Genomic DNA, 22,966 nt, shown 5'->3' with positions numbered 1-22,966 from the left:
TAACATTTAAGGTCTAGTTACCCTTCTTCAGAGCAGACCATTCTTTGAAAATGGTGTTAAATTGTAAATTAAAGGTGCAGGGTTACAGGATGCAGGAAAGTGGCCCAAATGAGATGCCCATTCCAAGAGCCAGGACAGACAATGGACCGAATGGCCTTTTTTCCTGTGACAAAATTCTGATTTTTATTTTAAATGGACTATTGGAGAGTGTAGCTGATTGTTGGACAACATTTCAGCAATAAAGTAGACAATAAGGTTGGGGCTCTTATGACACAGGGGTAGTGCCTACTTCTGAGCTAGTAAGCCCTGGTTCAAGTGCAGAAGAAGGGTCACACTCGAAAGGTTGACTTCTTCACCTCTGATGCTGCCTGGCTTGCTGTGTTCTTCCAACCTCCTGCTTGTCTACCTTGGGTTCCAGCATCTGCAGTTTGCCTTTCTCTCTGAGGGGTTCAACTTCCAAGCTGCTCCAGTGAACCTGTTTATGACTCACCACTTGTAGTTCGCTGCGATTCCTCAGCCAAGGCAGCAGGGGGCGCTGCAGCACTCGGCTTCATTGGGAAGGTCGTTTCTTGGCACCTCTGGCACTTGTCACTAACTGTGTGCATCAAAGAGGGAAAAAAAGGAGCGGAATGGAAATGAAAACAACGGTACGATCAGAGTTTTTTTTAAAATATAAACGTTTCTCTTGCTCTCGATATTCGTAATGTAGACGAAGGACCAAAGGTGTTTATTTCTGGGTAAATGTTATTTTTCCGCCCGTTTGACGGTTAATACCCATGGTGCCTTGCGATGGAATGTAAACATCACGTGGCCAGGATCACGTGCCCCGGGGGTCAGCTGCTCCCGCCCTCTCACCGATCCACTCCGTCACACTCTCGAGATGGAGTTTCTTTACGGCAATCCCTTCAGCACCCAAGTCGGGCAGCGGGTTGGTAAGGAACACCTTAAACGTACATTCTCGCGAAACAACGGCGTTGCAGTCTCTCAGGGCCGAAACCTCTGCCCGGTCGGCTCTGGGGCCCGATTTAAAACCTTCGCGAAGGGTTTTCCTTCAACGGCTGAAGTTAATGGGATCTGCGATGGGCAGTTGCGTTAGCCAATCACAGCAGGCCCTTCCTGACCCACGGCCAATGGGCATACAGGTGGGCGGTGTCCTCCCGGTTGATTGTCAGGTGGGGAGCTGGGGGTTGTCAGTTTTCCTGTGTCTGTTTTTGGAGGAGCCAGTGTTGGACTGGGGTGTACAAACTTAAAGATCACGCCATACTGGGGTATAGTCCAACAGGCTTATTTGGAAGCACTAGCTTTTGGAGAGCTGCCCCTTCATCAGGTGGTTGACCTGATGAAAAAGCAGTGCTTCCAAATAAACCTGTTGGACTATAACCTGGTGTTGTGATTTTTTAGCTTTCCTACAGTTGAGGGACTTCCAACCTGTTGTCAATATTACATATTCACACAGTGAGTGCACATCTTACAGGCACGTTTGAAGTTGCCTAAAGTGTAGTTTATTTTTTTAAAAAAAAAATTTAATGTCAGGTATCTAGAATGTGAAATATTTTGTTATATTTGAGACAAAGTCATTGGGCACATTCAGATCCTAATCTGCAGTGGCTGGTGAAATGTGAGTTCAGTGTTAAATCTGGAATCGTAAGTCACTCTGTCATCCATGTCCCATGACCCTTGAACAAATGGAGGTCTTGCCAATGCCATTCACATACCAAGTATGGATGGGAATAGAATGGTTTTTTTCAGGGGATGAATAGATGAGAAAGGAGTTGAAGAAATCAAAACAACAAAAATTCAGGTGGTCTTGCAGCATTTATAGAGAGGGAAGATAAATTTTTATGTGCTGGAAAAAGTTCTGAGCTTTCATTAAGTGCATAGCCTGGAGTAGGCTATGAGGAACAGTCTGTAGCAGGGTGCTAAGTAGCAAGAATTACATGGCTATCCAATGACTATTCCACTTCTTGTCCCTCTACCCGTTTAAATCCTATTAATCTTCAATTCTAATGAAAGGCTAACTCTGTTTTATGCTTCTGCTTTCCCTAAAGAACATTGGTGAACCAGATGAATTTTTACAACATTTGATCAAAATTAGTACAGATGCCATTACTGATACTAGATTTCAATTCCTGATATATTAATTGAATTTAAATTCCACTAGTTACTGTGGATTTGAACACTGGTCCAGCAACATCAATCCTTACCTGAGATATACTTTGTGTTCTGTTTTAATTTCAGATTGCCAAGATATGGAGTATTTTACTTTAGTAGTAGAATATTAAATTGAAGAATTACCAAGATATGCTTAGAAGTATGGTGGGAGGAGGCTCGCTGGAGTACAAACATCCCAGCAGACCGGTTGGGCAGAATGGCTTGTTTCAGTGCAGCACATTGTTTGGTGCTGTGTGTATGATTCTTGTCAGATTTTGATGTGTGTCACCGTCACTTTGTTTAGGTGCCAGATGTTAGACGTTAAATATTGTTTTGGAATACTGTGAGCTCATGGTTTATAAATACATGGTGGTTTGTGTCCTGTTTTTAACATGCTTGAAGAAGCTGAGTTTTCTACAGGAGAGACTAATGCAGTGACATTGCTGGATGAATTTAGTTTATTTTAAAATTACTAGTTGTATGCCCTTGGGTCAGATGTTTACTCAATATCGTATCACAATCATGCAGTTGGTCTGAATTTGGAAATGGTGAATTGTTCTAAAAATTAGTTGATTTTTCTAAAAGGACATAACTGTACGTTATGCTCTCCTGGATTTCCCAGTGGGACTGTTGTCTTAGATGCATGGGGAAGGGGGCACAAGTGTTGCCTGAGATTTTATGCTAATATCTGATTTCCACCTTTAGCTGATATCATGATGTAGTAGGCAAAAGTGAGGATTGTAGATGCTGGAAGCCAGAATTTTTAGATCATAGTGGCGCTGTAAAAGCACAGCAGGTATGGCAGCATCCAAGAAGCAGGAAAATCTACATTTTGGGCCGGAGCCCTTCGTCAGGAATAGCTATTCCTGACGAAGGGCTCCTGCCCAAAGTGTCGATTTTCCTGCTCGTCTGATGCTGCCTGACCTGCTGTGCTTTTCCAGCACCACTGTGATCTAAAATCACAGGAATGGAAAGCCTGACAGATTCTCTTCCTCCCAAACCCAGAGTTTGAGACAGATTGTGCACCCACACCCATTTCAAAGGAAATCACTAACTCATCACAGACCAGGAACTTGGACATGGCCATTTTCACAGCCTTCAGCAAATAGAAGCATTGTGGAAGGAGGGAGTCATTCCTAACTCGGTCAGATGGGGTGTGTATGAAAGCAAATGCTGCAAGTAGGAAAGATCTGAAATAAATACAGAAAATGCCGGGGACCACTTGTGGAGAGTTACAGAGAAACAGAGTTAATATTATGAATGGATGACCTTGCATTTGCAATTTCCTCCATTTAAGCATTTAAGTGCCTGAGAGTAGCCTGTATAACGTCAATTAGGTTCTGTGAGGGAGATTGTAAAGAGGAGGAGGGCATATACAAGTAAGGCAGAATTATTTCTATACAGCATCTAAACATTTCTGAAATATACTTAGGCATGGGTTTGAAGTGCAGAAATGGTTTGTCTATCAGTTTAGTATTATTCGGCCTGATGACAAGGTGACCAAAAGTATACCCAACTACCTCACAACATGTGCACTTCTAATCAATGTTGTCAGTTGGGATCTTGCTGGTTTGTTTGCCTCATGAGTCCAGGCAAGTTTTGTTCATGCTACTGCGTCAGCCAATCTCAGTTGTTGATTGATTCTGGGAATGTTTGCAGGGATTATAGCTGTATCTCTTTGGGAAGCATTTACCTGTGACACTTTTGGGAGAGCCTAAAATGAATTTATGCAGGGCAGACAGCTAAATTGTCATTGGATCTTCATTACTCAGCATTAAGAGTGTATCTGTTGATACAGCTGTCCATCAATGACACCTTGCAACAGGTTTCTCTGCTAACAGATTTTCATACCAGTGGAATGTTTCATTAACTTCTTTTGCTTTGTTGAGTTAATCTATAGTGCCTATTTCAAGAAAAAAATCCCTTCCTACTGTAGCAAACAGAACTTGAGAACAAAACTGGAGCAACTCAGTTTCCATACTGTACAGTGAGTGCAAGACAGTTATGTAGCACAAACAATTGATGAGGGTAATCAATAGTGTGTATGCCTCCATCACATTTTGTTAACTCAATGTTAATTAATGCATTTGCTCCTAGAATTGTTTTTTCTCTCTGGTTACTTGATATTCTCTAACTACAATGTTGGAGATTTTTCTTAAGATCTTCCATCTTACTGAGAAAGCTTCAGGCCAATCCACATCCAATAACCTGCTGCGAAACCTCTGTTAATGCTTTACAGCTCTAACACAGTACCAACAGCAATCCACAACATTCTAAAATAAAGCCAAGTTGGCCATCTGTCAATAGCACATTGTTTTAAAATGTTCCAAGATCTTCATCCACATCATCAAAACCTATTAAATTCTTCCTAGGGCTGTTCCTTGTTTGTACAGCATGTTTTGTTAAAATATGTTCATTAGATTTTAGATATTTTGATTATAGGCATGGACAAGTTGGACTGAAGGGTCTGTTTCCATGCTGTATGACTCTGATTGACAGAAATGAAAACATTACATTGAGATTAAGGCGTAACGTGTGAGTCTTAGGTTCATAAGATCAAGTCCAGTCACTTAAACCATGCAAGGTCCAGATGTGATTGGCAAGAGAATTTCCCAATCATCTCCGATCTATCCAAAAATCATGGTGTCTATAGGTTTGATCACCTGCGGGCTATCAATTGAGCATGTTAAATCAAGATCAGAACTTGTCCCAGAATGGGTTGTCAAACACTTTTATTTTCTGATGTAGTGAAACCTAGATGAAGGTTTATAGCCATGAAAGTTGAAGTAAGCATGAGAGAAGCTGAAGTAAATTGAGAAGTTTTGATAGTGTAAAAGCAACCTTAGCCTTAATTTATTTTCAGCATCAATTCGTAATTCATTTTGTTTTTTGCCCTTTTGAAAGAGTGGTCAAATTTAGTTCTGTTTGCTGTTTCCCTGTATCCCAGGAAGCTTTTCCCTTGTGATGTCCGCATTACTGGTTCACAACTCTGTTTTTACCTAGGGTTAAGCCAGTGAATAGCCTGCATTGTGAATTGTACCCAGTGAACTATCTGTTTTGAAAAAAAAATAGCATTCTGTTAGTTCAATGAATTTTTTTTCTCTTGATTCAATTTTAAATGAATAATCATTGTGAACCTCTACCATGAGGTACAGTGTAAGTAGGTTTTTAAAACCTGCACACCCTCGTCTGAATAATACAAAGCTGCTGAGATTTATAGTAAACAGTCCACTGACCATTCCTGTTCGGTTGCTTTCATTTGTTGAAAATTTGTAGCACTTAATTTGATGAAGTGAGATTCTACTTATATATTCAGCCTGAAAGAAATACTCCATCTCTGACTTTTAAAAGACTTTGAAAAATAGCATTACAATAAAATGTTAGATGCATTGGAAAATATTTGTTTGAGGCTGCAATATTTTTGGGTAAATTACTGTGCTATCCAACATTGTCAGTTTGGAGAAGGCAGTATTTTTCCACTCTGCCCATTAGGAATCTGATTTTTTTTTGAAATCGGAGGCAGGGAGCAGGAGTGAGGAAAGTTTTCCACTTGCTAAAAAGGGTGACTGGAGGAAACCTCAACAAGGAGGTTTCCTATTAGGCACTTTTAAAAAAAAATTTAAATTAAAATGAAAATTGAAAATGCACCATGGTATGTTATGGTACTGCCACTCAGACTTGGGGGTAGTCTGCAATCCTACCAGGAGTGCAGGCTGTGTCCACTTCCAGGCGCATGGTCTGCACTAATCCTTGATCGGAGATTGCATTGGTAAATAAGGAACCCATTAGCTCCTTTAAACCTTGATCATCAAGCGTCTCAATGGGTTTTATTGCCAACCTGCCACTCATGGCTTTGGGCAGTCTCCCTGGGTACTGAACAGAGATTGATGAAATGGCCAAGGTCCGGAAGTTACTGACCTTGTAATTTTTGGACTCTAATTGTTGGAAATGGTAAAAAATAAAATCAGGAAATATGCTTCATTGTCCCAAACTTGGGTAATGTCCATGTATTTAACTTCAAAAATACATCAAAGGTCACCCTCCTTCCACAGTATTACAACATTGTAATTTCCACATACCAAGTTAACCTTGTGACTTGTGTGATTGAAGGAGGTTTTTGCCATTCTACATTGCTACAATGGGTAACTTGGATGAGTTGGATCAGTCCCATTATTTGGCATCCTAGTGCTTGTTGGAGAGAGAATCCTTTGTTCTGTTTATTTGGTACAACTCCCCATCCTTATGGTAAAGGGATTCTGATAATGTATCCAAGTCCTTATTTGCTAAACTGAGTTAGTACAAATCCTGACTTTTTTCTAGCATTGCAATACATACCTTATGGTGTGTTGAACAGCCTGCTATTAACAGTGCAATTGCCCACTTGCAGAAGAGCTTACAGAAAAATTGAGGGATAGCAAGTTTAAATTTGAAAGGAATTGGTGAACAAAGCTGCCAAAGATGTGTGCGACTCACCTATCAGATAGAAGCAAAGGAGTTTACTTTAAAATGGAGGTTGCATCCATTGCATTCTGAATGTTGTCTTTGCACTACCAGATTAAAAAAAGTGATTGCAGATATTTGGCAACTTGCAGAGAGAAACCTGCTGACCAGTAGGACAAAAGAAGCAACATTTTCTTGCATATTTTTTTCAATAAGTCTGAGTGTAAAGAATGAAGGTTGTGGCATTTCTGCTGATTGCCCTGCTTGATATGTTTCGCACTTTTCTGTTTCTAAGTTTTTGATTTTTCATTGTCTGTCAACACACCATACATATGAGGTTTTCAAATGCAGTATTCAATCAGTGCAAAAAACTAATTCTTTTGGAATCTATATTTTTGAAATATATTTACAATGTAGATTTCACAAATCATTTTATGTAGTGGAACAAAGTTGTTACTTAGTCAATCAATTTGATTTGATCTTGTAACTTAAGTTGTTTAATTTTCTTTGTATTTATGATAATTGTAAAAAAACTTGCCAAACATATTGCTAGAGTACATTAAGAAAATAAGCTTAATGCAAACTGGAGGAACATCTGAGGAAGGGTCACCAGATCCGAAATGTTAACTCTGATTTCTCTTTACAGATGCTGCCAGACCTGCTGAGCTTTTCCAGCAACTTCAGTTGTTTGTTGAGGAACCTCACCTCGTTTTCCACTTCGGCACTTTATAGTCTCTTGGACTTAATATGGGCTTTTACAAGTTCAGTGTTTGACTTCTTGTCCACGTTTCTCAAATCCCATGACCATAGGACATTGGAGAAGCAGTACACCCTTGAACCCATCGAGTCTGCTCCATAATTCAATGAGATCATGGGTGATCCCTTAATCCTCAATTTATTTTTCTGCCTTTTCCCTTACTGATTAAAATGTGTCTCATTCTCATGGCTGTGATTTGTAGGCTTTATTCTCCTTTTTCACTGCCAGCAGTTCCACCTATTTTATATGTCTTTACCACCGTTATCACTGCCTTTGCCTTTTGTCTTGGGCGTACTCATTATCTATTTCACTTGGTCCATCTCACCTCTGTCACTAGTATATAAAACATAATTTTCCTGTTAAGATGTGAGGAATGTTGGATTGAATGGCAACGCAGGCTTGAGGGACTAGACGCCTACTTCTCTACCTATTTCTCATGCTTATCCCTATTAGTTTTTTCCAAGATTTCCTTATCATGTGGGTGTTTTTCCATGCTGTAGTGAGTCATGATGACATTTAGGCAATTTCTCTAGACTCTAGAATGGGAGGAAAAAACCATTGGAGCTTTGAGATTTAAAAAAAAACACTCCACAAAAACTCTCTTTGTGACTTAAAACTTTTAAATGCAAGTCTCAATAAGCACATGCTTTCTCGTTCAAAATTTCTACCAGTCTGTGCTCTCAAACTTTGCAACAGCATTGTTTTAAAAATAATAGAAATGGATAGTGAGAACTGGCAAGTTTTGTGAACTCTTTTAACTTGAAGGTATGACTCCATGTCATGTCGCTCTTTATTACTTTTTCAGAAAATCGGGCCTGTCTGTGTTTTTATTTTACTAGTGATAACATGATCTCACCGCACCTGCCTTGTTTGTGTACTAATGTTTGATCATGCTGTTGTACAAAAGCATGCTAGTTCAGTTGAAAAAATATAAATGGCAGTAATTCTTGTCTGTAATCTGGTGTTTGCTCATAGCTCTTTTTGATAATTCAGAGAATCGGAGATGTTAAGGGGTTAATTTGCTCTGCTAACCTGTAGAAATTGGATGCCCCAGGGATAAAGTGGTATATTTCTGTTTTGCAGGTGCATTGTAGAAACATTTACATTATCATCTCCTCTTATTCAGAGTAAAAACATTTACTTTATCATCTATTTAGAATCGATAAGAGCATTGCAGTTGGAATTCTGACCACACCCTGCAGTTTTTTTAAAAAAAAAGATTTACACCAGATCTTGTCATTAAGGGATGATATACATCACATTGCAGTGATGTGATCATTTCCAGAAACATTGTGTCTTGAGTGGCATGTGACTGTGGTGAAGTGGCTGGGGGTTGTCTTGTGGGCGTTACTGACTGTGATATGAGATTTTATATAAAGGAAGAACTGGTTCCTTTGTTCAGAGAGCTTCTTTTGACGTGCTTTACAAGCATTGCATAGTGTTAAGTGATCCTCCAAAGCTTGTACTTAATAAACTTTGGCTGTTCACAGAAGTTGGCATATTTCAGTTGCATTAAGGGTGCAAGAATCTCAAGAAAAAGAACCTAACACCTGGATGTCTCAGAATCCTGGATATTAAGTAAAGCTCCGTAGAAGAAAACAGAGGCTTTTGAAATGTGGATGTTGAGACCTCTGGTAAAAATTTCAATTCAGGATCATAAGACCAATGGGTGTAGAAATTGAGAGCAAAAAGGCTCCTGAAATATCAATTCCAAATAAGGAAGTCAGTATTTTTATAACTTGATCAGAGCTAAAAACCACCAAGAACTCTTCTTTAAGAAAAAAGAAATGGAGGGCAGTGGAAGAAAGGCTCAGCCTAGGCATAGTTGAATGACTCAGCAGTGTAGACGAGCGACAGTGAATGTGAGGATGGCGCAAACCATGTAACTGTGACATTATGCTAGCAGATCTCCTGACAGCTGTAGCTACTGGCAACACCAGTTCATTCATCTCCTGCAGATGGTTAGTTTAAGTCAAAGTTCTTTCTCTGTGTGAGATTGCTGAGTTAGTAGATCTATATTATAGAGAATGTTCACCAGCTACCAGGGTCCCTCTAAAGAATCATGAGGAAGCTGGAGAAATCTGTATAAAGGAAGAACTTGTGGAACATTTCAGGGAACACCTCTGGGACACCTGCACCAACCAAGCCAACCGCCCCATGGCTGAACACTTTAGCTCCCCTCCCACTCCGCCAATGACATGCAGGTCGTTGGCCTCCTCCATTGCCAGACCCTGGCCACACAATGCCTCATCTTCCGCCTAGGAACCCTCCAGCCACACAGGATGAATGTAGGTTTCTCCAGCCTCCTCATTTCCCCTCCCCCCACCTTCTCTCAGTCCCAACTCTCAGATTCAGCACCGCCCTCTTGACCTGTAATCATCTTCCCGACCCCTCTGCCCCCACCCCCTCGCCGGCCTATCACCCACACCCTCCCCTCCTTCCACCTATCGTATTCCCAGCGCCCCTCCCCCAAATTCCCTCCCCCCTACCTTTAATCTCAGCCCACTTGGCACACCAGCCTCATTCCTGAAGAAGGGCTTATGCCCGAAACGTCAATTCTCCTGCTCCTCGGATGTTGCCTGGCCTGCTGTGTTTTTCCAGCACCACATTTTTCAGCTATTGGGATTAAAATCCCTGTTGTGACTTAGGAAAAGAAAATCAACCTGATTTGTGAAATTTCAATGAGAGCCAGTCTTTACATTTGAGTAGCAACAAGATCTGCTCTTGCACATTCTACCAACAGTATGGTTTTTAAAGTACAATTGGATTGTAATGACTGCCTGGATCTTGAATTGTCTTTCAAGAAACTCTGAATCAAAGCTGTTTCCTAGTGAGCACACTCTAGCGATTTAAATAAAAGTGAGATGTCCCTATTGAGAATGACCTTTTATTCAGTGTTGGGCCAAAATAATTTACTAATATGGATTGCTAAGCAACTTGGCTTTGGGTTTGTACGTACCTTAACAAGGATTGTTCCAATCAGGTTTATGTGTGGTGATTCAGATCCTTACACGTGAAGAGCAATACTGTGCTTGAGTAGAGGTGGTACCTGTCATTAAGACCATCAGGTGGAGGAACATTGGATTCAAATCTAATGATATTCCAAGCAAGAATCCCATTTGTGGATGTTGTACGATCATCATTGGAGAGGCTTGACCCTGTTTTCCTTTTCCAGGTGAAAGGTCACATGAGCTGCTGTCCAACTGTTGGTTTAGACAATTATTCTAGCATACTTTATCCTCCCCTAATCTGCAGAAATCTGACTTGTGGGGGAATCAAGATCACAGACATTTGCATCAATGGGATAATGGCTATGATGTATATCTTTCTCATCTTACTTTGTGACACAGGCAGCCTTAGGCACAAGGGATTTTGTATGCTCACTATCTTGAAAATAATTCTTCTATTAATATTTGTTTTTAGAATTTATTCTACAGTTGAATACTAAACTGGCCCAAAGTCCTTTAGATGAATGTATAAAGCAAATCTTACTTTTAATGAGGCTTAATGTTAAAATATATCATTCAGGAGCACACTAGGCTTGTGGATTATTTGTTCATGCTGTTAAGGTTAGTAGTGTAAAGTTCCTATTCCGTCCTGAGACGAGTTCTGATCTGTCATCTCCCACCAAGACTGTCTATTTCCAGCTTGCCCATCTCCGTCTCAGCCCAACCTGATGAATCCCACTTTCATGCCTTTATTATATGTAATTCCTTTTTAGCCAGCCTCTCGGCTTGCACCAAATGTACACTAAAACTCATCTGAAACTGCCTGTTCTAAACTGTTTATCTCATCCTGCTCTGTTTCTCTTTCAAATTGACTGACTTCTTTCTGACCGAGCTTTCAGTTACCTGTCCTAATATCTCCTAATTTGGCTTCATGTCAAATATTCTTTGACCATTGCTACTTGAAACAGAGCAGCAAATTACTGCAGATATTGGAATGTGTACTGAAAACAAGAAATGCTGGAGATCAGTGGATCAGTCAGCATCTATGGAGAAAAAGCAAGCTAACGTTTCGAGTCTAGATGACTCTTCAAAATTGAATGTCCCATGTAACACCTTTTACCATATTGAATAAAAGTTGGTGCTGTGTTGCAATTTCTCTTTTATTGTAAGGAAAGCTGGTATGCTACATTCTCCCCAATTATAGCAAGCAGTGAGGATGACACACAATGTACAGAGGGATACAGAAGGATTGAGTAAGTGGGCCAGAGATTGGCTGATGGGATGAAATATGGGAAAATGTGAGGCTTTGCACTTAGGTAGGAAAAATAGAGCAGCTAGATGTTAAATGAGGAAAGACTACAGAAAGTTGCAGGACAAATGTTGTTAGGATGCTCATCTATGAATCGCAGAAAGCTGACATCCAAGTTTAACAGGTAATAGGGAAGGCAAATGGAATTTTGGCCTTAATTTCAAAGGAATGGAATACAAGAAATAGGGCAGTTAGCCTGCATCTCCAGTAATGTGGATTTTTGATCCCTTTACCGAAGGAAATACATTGGCGTTAGAGGCATTTCAGAGAAGATTGACCAAGTTGATTCCAGGGACAGAAGGATCATTTTATGCGAAAAGGTTCAGTTGGTCGGGCTTGGATTCATTGAAGATTAGAAGAATAAGAGGAGTCTTTATTGAGACACAAGATTCCTAGAATGTCTTTACAGGATAGACATGGAGAGGTTGTTTCCCATTGTGGGAGTGTCTTGGTCTAAAAGGTGTAATCTGAGTAAGGGGTCAGCCATTAGAGAGAGAGAGAGATCAGGAGAAATTTCTTGAGGTTACTGAATCCCTGGAATTCTTTACCACAGAGTAGCTGAGATTATGACATAGTATTTAAAGATGAAAAAGGCAGATTTCTAATCTGTAAGGAAATTAGAAGTTATGGGGATAAGGAAGAGGAGTGGAGCTGAGAATGATCAGATTAGCCAAAACCTCATTGAATGGCAGAGCAGACTTGACAGGCTGAATGCCTACATCTGCTCTGTCCTATCTGCCAAGATTTTGCCCACAAACATGTCCTTACATAGATGCTTGAGGTCATCGTCACAACTTGCCTTCCCATCTACTTTTGTGTCATCTGCAAACTTGGCTTAGGATGTTCACTTTCCTTATCCAAATCATTAATATATATTGTAAATAATTGTGGCTCCAGTAGTGATCTCTAGCACTGCACTAGTTACAAATTGTCATCTTGAAAATGCCCACTTTATCGAACTCTGTCTTTTATTACTTGGTTAATCTCTTTCCTTACTATTGTACTGCTGTTAACCATGGTCTCTGATCTCAAGTATCCAAATGTGTAGTGTGTTATCAAATACCTTTTGAATATCCAAATATATTACATTTTCTGGTAGTCCCTCTTTATCTATCCTGCTTGTTATCTCCACAAAGATCTTTAACAAATTTGTCAAAAATGTTTTCTCCTTTGTGAAGCCATGCCGACTCTGCTTGACGATATACATTTCTAAATGATCTACCATTGTATCCTTCATAATAAACTAACATGTTTCCAATGACTGATGTTGTACTAAGTGGGCCTACAGTTGCCTGTTTTTGTTTTTGTCTCCTTCCCTTTTTAAATAAAGGTGTTACGTTGGTATGGGCGAGTTGAACCAAAGGGTCTGTTTCATTGCCCATCTCTATGACTCCAGCAATTTTCCAATGCTCTGAGACTTTTCCAGAATCCAAGGCTGCTTAAAACATTAGGCAGTCCCTTGAGATCAAGGATTGTTTTTCATTCTGGACTTGTGAATCTTGAGGTGAGTAAATGTTGCAATGCTGGACCCATATACTCTGCTGTAGGTGATGGTTGAAGAGGTAGTGGGTAGGGTGCTTGGGCTTTTGCATGCTCCTTTTGCTGTTTGCACTTAGCTTCCACCTAGGGTTCATTAGAAATGCTACCAATGGTTGACATATTCATGGATGCTTTTCCAGTTTGGACAGTCTTGGACATGTGATTCCCATGAGTCACATAAGGATATTACATGTTTCCATGGAGGCCAAGTTGGTGTCCGTGAAGTTTGTTTTTCTGCCTTCCTGCTAAATACTTGTCATAATGATGGAGATTGGAGTAGAGGCCTTTTTTTTTGGAAGTCTTGTACTCCTGCCAAAATCGTGGCACTTCTCAAGCAGCTGATAGGCAGGGACTATTACCTCAATGCTGAAGATATTGGCTAGAGAGAGGACACTGATAGTGGAGGACTTGTCTTGCCTTTGGATTTGCAGTATTTTGTGGAGGCATTGCTTCTTTGGGAACTAAAAATGTTGTTTGTGTCTTTGCACATAGAAAGGTAGTTAACACTAGAGTCTTGTAGATAATTATCGGTTCAGGATTTCAGATCTTTGTCATCAAGCACTCTGTTCCTCTGGAAATTCTGACAAATAGTGGTGATCTTGGTCATTCAAAGCAACAAGGCTCCAGGTCTTAACACTGAGTGATCAGACCTCAGCTGAAGATGAGGTAAGAGGGCATAAAATTGACTCTATCCCCTTGATGGAGAAATGAATGGCTAATTGTCAGTCTATAATTTCCTAATTGTGGACCCTTGTGTGTGAAGAGATTGTTACTCTGACTGAGAATTGAATAATTTTAGAATTATCAGCATAACTTGTGCATCTATTTCTCAAATTCACTATTGTGTCATTCGTACTTTACAAACCAAAGTTATTTACTTCATATAGAGTAAATGTATCTGTAATTATTTTTCTCTGTTCCTCTACTCTTCATCTTTGTGGATTATTCTTACAATTACTGAATGCAACAGTCCTTCCACCTCTCCATGTATTTACTAATTCAGTAAGGGTCATCACAAAATAAAGTGGCCTCCGGTTTCTGCTACTTTGTGCAATTTGCTCAGGAGTTGGCCAGACCAGAATGTAGAACAAAGCAGAAGAAAGATTTGGCATGAATTTTTATGCTGTTTTCTAAGGCCTGTGGGAACAGGCCCCAACTACATGGCAATTCCATGTCCTCGGATTGTTGTATCAAGCATGACAAGTTCTGCAAGTTGCACCTACTTGTAGTCATTAAACAGAATAATCAATTTTAGCTTTTTTTCAATAATGGGCATATTTAACTATTCAGCTTCCAATTTACTGAAAAAAAAACCACTGTGCCAATGAAATAACTTTGTACAATTTTTCAAAGTCCCTTGCAATTATTTTAAATCTGGTTGCTTATAGGGAGAGGACTAGACACTCTTATTTTTAAAAAAAAATCTTTTTTGACCCTATTTGAAGCTGTCTGAAATTGGTGCAATTTTATTATCATTTTAAAAATATACTCCTTGATGTCTTTAATGTGAGGCTCCGACATTGTCTGATTGTGCTGGTTAGTGGAAAGTGTTGTGCCTGGCACTTGTACTTTTGTTCAAACATATTTGTATACACACACAGCCCTGCTTTAAGGTCAGTTGTTGTCCATTGTCCTCCTCACCCACCCTCTTTTCTGTTTTGAAAGAGGAGTGTGCTAGGCTTATTCCGTAACCAGCCAGTTTTCTACTGTGTTTGGAGCATTTCCTATACTACTTATGGCTGTGTTGATTGGGACTCTCTGGACAACGTGTGTGTGAGGGAGGACTGTTGTGATTAAATCTGAGGGTTCAGAGAATGACTCTTCAGTTTTTACTCGTGTGATTCTCATGTCACTGACCCCCGGCGGCCTTATGGAGGATATGTGCCAGGACATGTGTGCTTTTTAGATTTCAGCGAGAATCATTTAGTCAAATATTCTTTGTTCTTGGTGATTCTCTGCCAGAAGAACTCTGGATTTTTGCCTGGAGCACAGTGTAGATTTATGAACGTTTACCTGAGCTATGCAGGTAAGCTCTGGATGGTTACAGTGCTTAACTACAGGGAATGAGTTCTGGTCATTAACACACTGGTGGCTATGATGTGGCTCTGGTTGGTCATGTCTTTCCTTCTACTGTACTGAGTTGATGGCAAACTGCAAAGGACGCAATGGGCTTCTGCCATGGCCCTGACTCTCCAACTTCGGAATTGGCAGTTAGCAGTCATGCCTTCAATGATTTCATGATTACAAGTCTGTGTTTGAACTCTATGGGAATGACTGTATTGTGATGGTCCTCCTAGACAGTGGATAGTGAACGTTTGCAATGGTTTCCTTCAGCCAGCTGCACTGCCTGAATTATGATAGCTCCTGTTCATGGTCATTGTTCTATTGATGTTTATGTTAAGTTTTTATTATTTTTGAATAGGAGCATTGATGCAGTCTGAAGGGGGTGTTTGTTTTCTCCAGTGACAAATCAAAATCAATTAAATGACTTGTATTTTGTTCTTAAGGTTTGAGTCTCTGTGTCTGTCTCTGTGTCATGGGAAAATCACTGTTTTTCCTTTTATTGACAGACTGGTATTCAATTGACACTGTTCCTCGATTTGCACTTGTAGAATTTTCTACAATATGAAGTGACCATTACTGTTAATTATACTCCTTTTCTGGTTTTTACAAGTGTGTGTGTGTGTGTGTGTGTGTGTGTGTGTGTGTGTACGTGTAAATCATTTTACTTGTTGTCTCGTTCCATCTCATTTCCTGTCTTGATTGCAAAGCAAACAAATGCAACAACATTTTTCCTGAGATTCTTACGCACTTGATGTAATTGCAGATACCAATTTCTGTGAACAACCAAAATTTTATTAAGTACAGTACAAGCTTTCTGGAGAAACCCATAACACTTGGCAATGCTTGCAAAGCCATGTCAAAGGATCTCTCTGAACAAAGGAAACAGTCCTTCCTTTATACAAAATCTTGACATCACACTCAGTGATGCTCACAAGACAATCCCACAGTCACATGCCTCTGAAGACACAGTGCAGCGATCACATCATTTCCAGAAATAATATAATGTAAATCATCCCTTAATGGTCAAATCTGTTGTGAATCTTTTTTTTTAAAACTACAGAGAGTAGTCAAAATTCCACCTGCAATGTTCTTATGATTTTGAATAGGATGATGATGCAATTCTTTTACTCTGAATAACTAGGAAATGGACCTGAATGGCAAGGGATAGCAATGTGAATTTCTCACAATCTACATGTAAGTCAAAGGCATCCCACCCTAACCTCGGGACTTCCAATTTCCTGCAGGTCAGCAGAGCAAATGAACCCTTTTAATGTCTCATTGGACAATTAAACAAGTAACAAAAGGTGGAGGTTCCACAAATGCCCCTATCCTGAACAGTGGGGGATCCCAGAGCTTAATGCAAAAACATGAGGCTGACATATTTACCTTGACCTTCAGCCAAAAATGCTGAGTAGATGATCTATCTTGACCTCTCCCTCCTGTTGTGTCCAGGAGTCAATCTTGAACCAGTTTGATTTCCGATCATATCAAGAAATGACTGAAGATGGTGGGGTAGTGCAAAAGCTATGAGCCCTGATAACATTTCAGCATTTAGTACTGAAGACCTGTGCTCCAGAACCAGCTATGTCCCTACCCAAGTTGTTCCAGTACAGCTACAGAACTGACATCTACCTGATGACAATGAAGAGAGTTGACCAAGTATAATCTGTGCACGTGAAACAGGATGAATCCCACCTTGACAGTGATCAATCATCTCAGCCCCAGGGCATCATTTCAGGAACAGAGAGTTCTTGGTGTTCAAGTATATAAATCCCTCAAAGTTGCCACCCAAATGAATAGGGTTGTTAAGAAAGCATATGGTGTTTTGGCTTTCATTAACGGAGGATCTAGTTTAAGAGCCGCGAGGTTTTGCTACAGCTCTGCAAGTCCCTGTTGAGACCACACTTGGAATATTGTATCCAGTTCTGATCGCCCTACTATAGGAAAGATACAGAGGCTTTGGAGAGGGTGCAAAGAAGGTTTACCAGGATACTGCCTGGACTTGGAGGGCTTGCCTTATGAAAAGAGTTTGACTAAGCTCGGACTTTTCTTTCTGGAGAGAAGGAGGAAGAGAGGTGACCAGATCGAGGTATACAAGATAGTGAGAGGCATGGATAGAGTCAATAGCCAGAGACCTTTCCCCAGGGCAGAATTGACTGGCACGAGGGGTCATTCTTTTAAGATATTATGAGAAAGGTATAGAGGAGATGTCAGAGGAACGTTCTTTACGCTGAATGCATTGCCATGGTGGGGGTGGAAGCAGAATCATTTGGGACATTTAAGCGACTGCTGGACATGCATATGGATAGCAGTGAATTGAGGGGTGAATAGGTTAAGTTATTTTATTTTACATTAGGATACATCGTGGGCCAAAGGGCCTGTTTCGTGCTGTACTTTTCTATGTTCTATTTCTATTTGTGGGAGATTACAGGGAACAAATTTGCGACTGCAGATTTTACATTATAACAATTAACTTAATTGACTGGAAATGTGAGAGATGTGATTATTGTGGCGATGTGCTATATAATTGCAAATCTTTTTTGCAATAAACAACACCTAAGACAATTCCCACTCATTTTCGCATTGCACCTGTGATTAAAGGGTTTGCCTGTTGACTGGAGGGGTTTTATAAGGAGAGGCTGCATAACCTGGGATTTATTTCATTGGAGGATAAGAGATTGAGGGATGACTTCAGGTTTATAAAATCATGAGGGGTATGGATAAGATGAATGGGAGGTGTCTTTTCCCTTGGATGGGGGATTCAAAACTAGAGGGCATATTTTTGAGACCGGGGATGGGGGGGTAAGATTTTAAAAAACACGAGAGACTTTTTTTAATGTAGGGTGGTCAATGTGTGGAATGAATTTCCAGAGGAAGTGGTGGACGCTGGTACAGTTAGAAAGCTTAAAAAACATTTGGATAGGTACACGAGTAAGAACGGTGTTTAAGGGATATGGCTTAGCACAGGGAGGTGGGACTAGTTTAGTTTGAGATTATGGTTGGCATGGATTGGTTGGACCAAAGGGTCATACAACATGGAAACATACCCAATGCTGCACCTAATTTGAATGAATATGTTTGGAAAATGTTAACAATAAGTCACTGTGATTGTCTGAAAATATGAAAGGAATTATGTGGATGAAAATGTTTCTGTTCTACAAGAAGTCATCTGAGACCTGGTATTTCTGTTTGGTCTGTTATTTTGTGCAAAATATTTATTGGGGTGGGAAGAAAATTAGAAAGGCAGCGAGAATGTTCTACATGGGTGTAGACCCCTGGGTTAGGGAATTGGATTCCTGACATGAATGTGCGCTTGTTAGTGTGTGCATGTCAGTCTTGGTTGAGGACAGAATGGCGATTGGCTGTAATGTGATATTATAGATTTTCCATTAAGGATTACCCAAAAGTGTGGACCTTTTTTTGGTAATGAGACAACAGAGGATAATTGCGAGCACTGTGTGTGGTTAGAGTAGGACCCACTGTTCAGGAGAAGGAAGAGCCAAATTGGCAAGGGAAACGCTACAAAAAGATTAGATTAGAAAGACAGAATAATTTTAGTTGCAAATTCTAACTTCCCTAATAAAGTACTAAAAGATTGTAAAACAATTTTATTTTGTGAAGCATTGGAGATGACTTGTTTTGCTGCTGATGGTTTTCATTTAAGATACTTCTTAACATATTGCATTTTTTTCTTTCAGAACAAGCAACAGATGGCTCTTTGCAGACAGAGGATTGGGGCCTCAACATGGAGATATGTGATATCATTAATGAGACTGAGGAGGGGTGAGTAATATTATAAATTGAGCTACGATACAACAGGTGAACTTAAAGTGATAATGTAATATTGCTTGCAGAACTGTTGTTCTCTTGTGGAGGACAGTAGCGAAACATTTGTTGGACATAGTGGTTTGGATGTGGAGTATATTGCTAGAAACTCTTGCAATAGCTATAATTATGCTTATAATGTAGAGCACAGTTAGAAAGAAAATACCAGGGTTGAATACAAGAAACGTTGCTTTTCTTGTTTAAATTAATGACCTTCAAATTTAGTGTTATGAAGTGTGAGGCTTGTGATAGACTTCAAAAGGCTATCCTTTGATGGAATGAACAGATTTGTAATTAAGAAAATTTAATGTGGAGAAGTGTAAAATGATTCATTCTGGTAGGAAGAACAAAGATGGTGCTATTTTACAACATTAATGTAGGAGCAGACAGATTTGGCATTTACATACACAAAGGTTAAAGATTGCATAGTAGGTTGAAAAAGTGGTTAAAAAGGCATATTGGGTCTGTATAAATGGAAGAAATGGTGAAAAAGCAAGGAAGTTTTAGTGATTTTTAGTTTTTAACAACTGGGGTATTGTGTTCAGTGCAGGCACCACACTTGAAATATGGGTAACTTATTCCCAGTGGCAGAAGTGCAAATTGATGCAAGATGAATTTTTTAAAAACTATGTAACGGGTTACAGACTCTGGTGAGGAAGATTCATTTGTGATATTAAAAAAGGAATTTGGTAATTATTTGAAGAGAAATTTGCAAGCTTATAATAGAAGATGGGGGAAGGGAGTGGGGTTAGCTGAGTTGCTGTTACAGAGAGAGCCAACATAGACACTGGTATTGAACAGAGTCATTCGGCCTGGAACCATTCTCTGATTCCATGATTCCTTTCTCTCTCAAATATTTACTTTCCTTTGATTACACTTAAGCTATTTACCTCAACTACTGTATAATAGTGAATTAAACTCTGTGTTAAGATGTTTCTCCCAAATGCCTTATGAAATGTATTAGAGACTATTTATGTCTCCTTCAACATCTTTCCATATATTCTATTATACCCCGTAAGTAATTATAAAGGCTGTTGTTAGGGAACCTGCATATTCCCTTCCAAACCTGACCACATCCTGACTCAAAGCCATACTGTCATTTCTTCACTATTAGTTGATCACAATTCTGGAACTCTCTCCAAAACAGCACTGTAGTGTGCTTGTACCACATAGACTGTTCAGTGACACTTTCTCCAGGGCAATTAGTGGGCGGCACGGTGGCACAGTGGTTAGCACTGCTGCCTCACAGCGCCTGGAGACCCGGGTTCAATTCCCGACTCAGGCGACTGACTGTGTGGAGTTTGCACGTTCTCCCCGTGTCTGCGTGGGTTTCTTCCGGGTGCTCCGGTTTCCTCCCACAGTCCAAAGATGTGCGGGTCAGGTGAATTGGCCATTCTAAATTGCCCATAGTGGTAAGGGATAATGTAGGGGCATGGGTGGGTTGCGCTTCGGCGGGTCGGTGTGGACTTGTTGGGCCGAAGGGCCTGTTTCCACACTGTAAGTAATCTAAATCTAAAAAATTGGAGATGGACAAAAAAATTACAGCCTAAACAGTGCTGATAATGTCCCACTTTTGCTTTTAAATGTCAACTCTCTGCGGTGGTAGTTTGGCGCACTGACCTGTATACCGCTGAAGCCAAACGCCAGCTCGCGGACGCCTCCTCTTATCGCCCCCTTGACCACGACCCCACCTCCCACCACCAAACCATCATCTCCCAGACCATCCAGGACCTCATCACCTCAGGGGATCTCCCATCCACCGCCTCCAACCTCATAGTCCCACAACCCCGCACCGCCCGTTTCTACCTCCTGCCCAAAATCCACAAACCTGCCTGCCCCGGCCGACCCATTGTCTCAGCCTGCTCCTGCCCCACCGAACTCATCTCCCAATACCTCGACACGGTCCTGTCCCCTTTAGTCCAAGAACTCCCCACCTACGTTCGGGACACCACCCACGCCCTCCACCTCCTCCAGGATTTTCGCTTCCCCGGTCCCCAATGCCTTATTTTCACTATGGACATCCAGTCCCTGTACACCTCCATCCCCCATCACGAAGGACTCAAAGCCCTCCGCTTCTTCCTTTCCCGCCGCACTAACCAGTACCCTTCCACTGACACCCTCCTTCGACTGACTGAACTGGTCCTCACCCTGAATAACTTCTCTTTTCAATCCTCCCACTTCCTCCAAACTAAAGGAGTTGCCATGGGCACCCGCATGGGCCCCAGCTATGCCTGCCTCTTCGTAGGATATGTGGAACAGTCCATCTTCCGCAACTACACTGGCACCACCCCCCACCTTTTCCTCCGCTACATCGATGACTGTATCGGCGCTGCCTCGTGCTCCCACGAGGATGTTGAACAGTTCATCAACTTTACTAACACCTTCCATCCCGACCTGAAATTCACCTGGACTGTCTCAGACTCCTCCCTCCCCTTCCTAGACCTTTCCATTTCTATCTCGGGCGACCGACTCAACACAGACATCTATTATAAACCGACTGACTCCCACAGCTACCTGGACTACACCTCCTCCCACCCTGCCCCCTGTAAAAACGCCATCCCATATTCCCAATTCCTTCGTCTCCGCCGCATCTGCTCCCAGGAGGACCAATTCCAACACCGCACAACCCAGATGGCCTCCTTCTTCAAGGACCGCAGATTCCCCCCAGACGTGATCGACGATGCCCTCCACCGCATCTCCTCCACTTCCCGCTCCTCCGCCCTTGAGCCCCGCTCCTCCAACCGCCACCAAGACAGAACCCCACTGGTTCTCACCTACCACCCCACCAACCTGCGCATACAACGTATTATCCGCCGCCATTTCCGCCACCTCCAAACGGACCCCACCACCAAGGATATATTTCCCTCCCCTCCCCTATCAGCGTTCCGCAAGGACCACTCCCTTCGTGACTCCCTTGTCAGATCCACACCCCCCACCAACCCAACCTCCACCCCCGGCACCTTCCCCTGCAACCGCAGGAAATGTAAAACTTGCGCCCACACCTCCACACTCACTTCCCTCCAAGGCCCCAAGGGATCCTTCCATATCCGCCACAAGTTCACCTGTACCTCCACACACATCATCTATTGCATCCGCTGCACCCGATGTGGCCTCCTCTATATTGGTGAGACAGGCCGCTTACTTGCGGAACGCTTCAGAGAACACCTCTGGGCCGCCCGAACCAACCAACCCAATCACCCCGTGGCTCAACACTTTAACTCCCCCTCCCACTCCACCGAGGACATGCAGGTCCTTGGACTCCTCCACCGGCAGAACACAACTACACGACGGCTGGAGGAGGAGCGCCTCATCTTCCGCCTGGGAACCCTCCAACCACAAGGTATGAATTCAGATTTCTCCAGCTTCCTCATTTCCCCTCCCCCCACCTTGTCTCAGTCGGTTCCCTCAACTCAGCACCGCCCTCCTAACCTGCAATCCTCTTCCTGACCTCTCCGCCCCCCCCCCACTCCGGCCTATCACCCTCACCTTGACCTCCTTCCACCTATCCCACCTCCATCGCCCCTCCCCCTAGTCCCTCCTCCCTACCTTTTATCTCAGCCGGCTTGGCTCTCTCTCTCTTATTCCTGATGAAGGGCTTATGCTCGAAACGTCGAATTCTCTATTCCTGGGATGCTGCCTGACCTGCTGTGCTTTGACCAGCAACACATTTGCAGCTGTGATCTCCAGCATCTGCAGACCTCATTTTTTACTCTTTATCTGAGAGTAGCCTGCAACCTGTTCAGTGCTTCCTGACAATTATAACTTCCCATATCAGCTATAAATAGAGTCACAGAGATATACTGCACAGAAAGAGAACCTTTTGGTCCAACTCCGACATGCTAACCGGATATCCTACATCAATCTAGTCCCATTTGCCAGCCCCATATCCCTCTAAACCCTTCCTATTCAATCCATATGCCTTTTGAAATGCCG

At 41.6% G+C, this 22,966-nt stretch overlaps 1 protein-coding gene across 3 annotated transcripts in view; it reads left to right on the top strand.

Moving 5' to 3' along the window:
* Positions 1-818: 818 nt before the first annotated feature.
* tom1 (target of myb1 membrane trafficking protein) overlaps positions 819-22,966 on the top strand; it is a 112,746-nt gene continuing 90,598 nt past the window's right edge. For 2 of the 3 annotated variants that reach the window (XM_060849207.1, XM_060849206.1), the window contains exons 1-2: positions 820-932; positions 18,907-18,991. In XM_060849207.1, coding sequence (XP_060705190.1) covers positions 881-932; positions 18,907-18,991 — 137 coding nt within the window. In that variant the 5' untranslated portion in view covers positions 820-880. Of the gene's footprint in view, positions 933-18,906; positions 18,992-22,966 lie in introns of all 3 variants that reach the window. The other variant, XM_060849205.1, reaches the window with a different exon arrangement.

The sequence above is a fragment of the Hemiscyllium ocellatum genome, chromosome 33 (genome assembly GCF_020745735.1).
Source record: "Hemiscyllium ocellatum isolate sHemOce1 chromosome 33, sHemOce1.pat.X.cur, whole genome shotgun sequence".
In the NCBI taxonomy this organism is placed as follows: domain Eukaryota; kingdom Metazoa; phylum Chordata; class Chondrichthyes; order Orectolobiformes; family Hemiscylliidae; genus Hemiscyllium; species Hemiscyllium ocellatum.
This window is presented reverse-complemented; position numbering and strand designations above follow the sequence as displayed.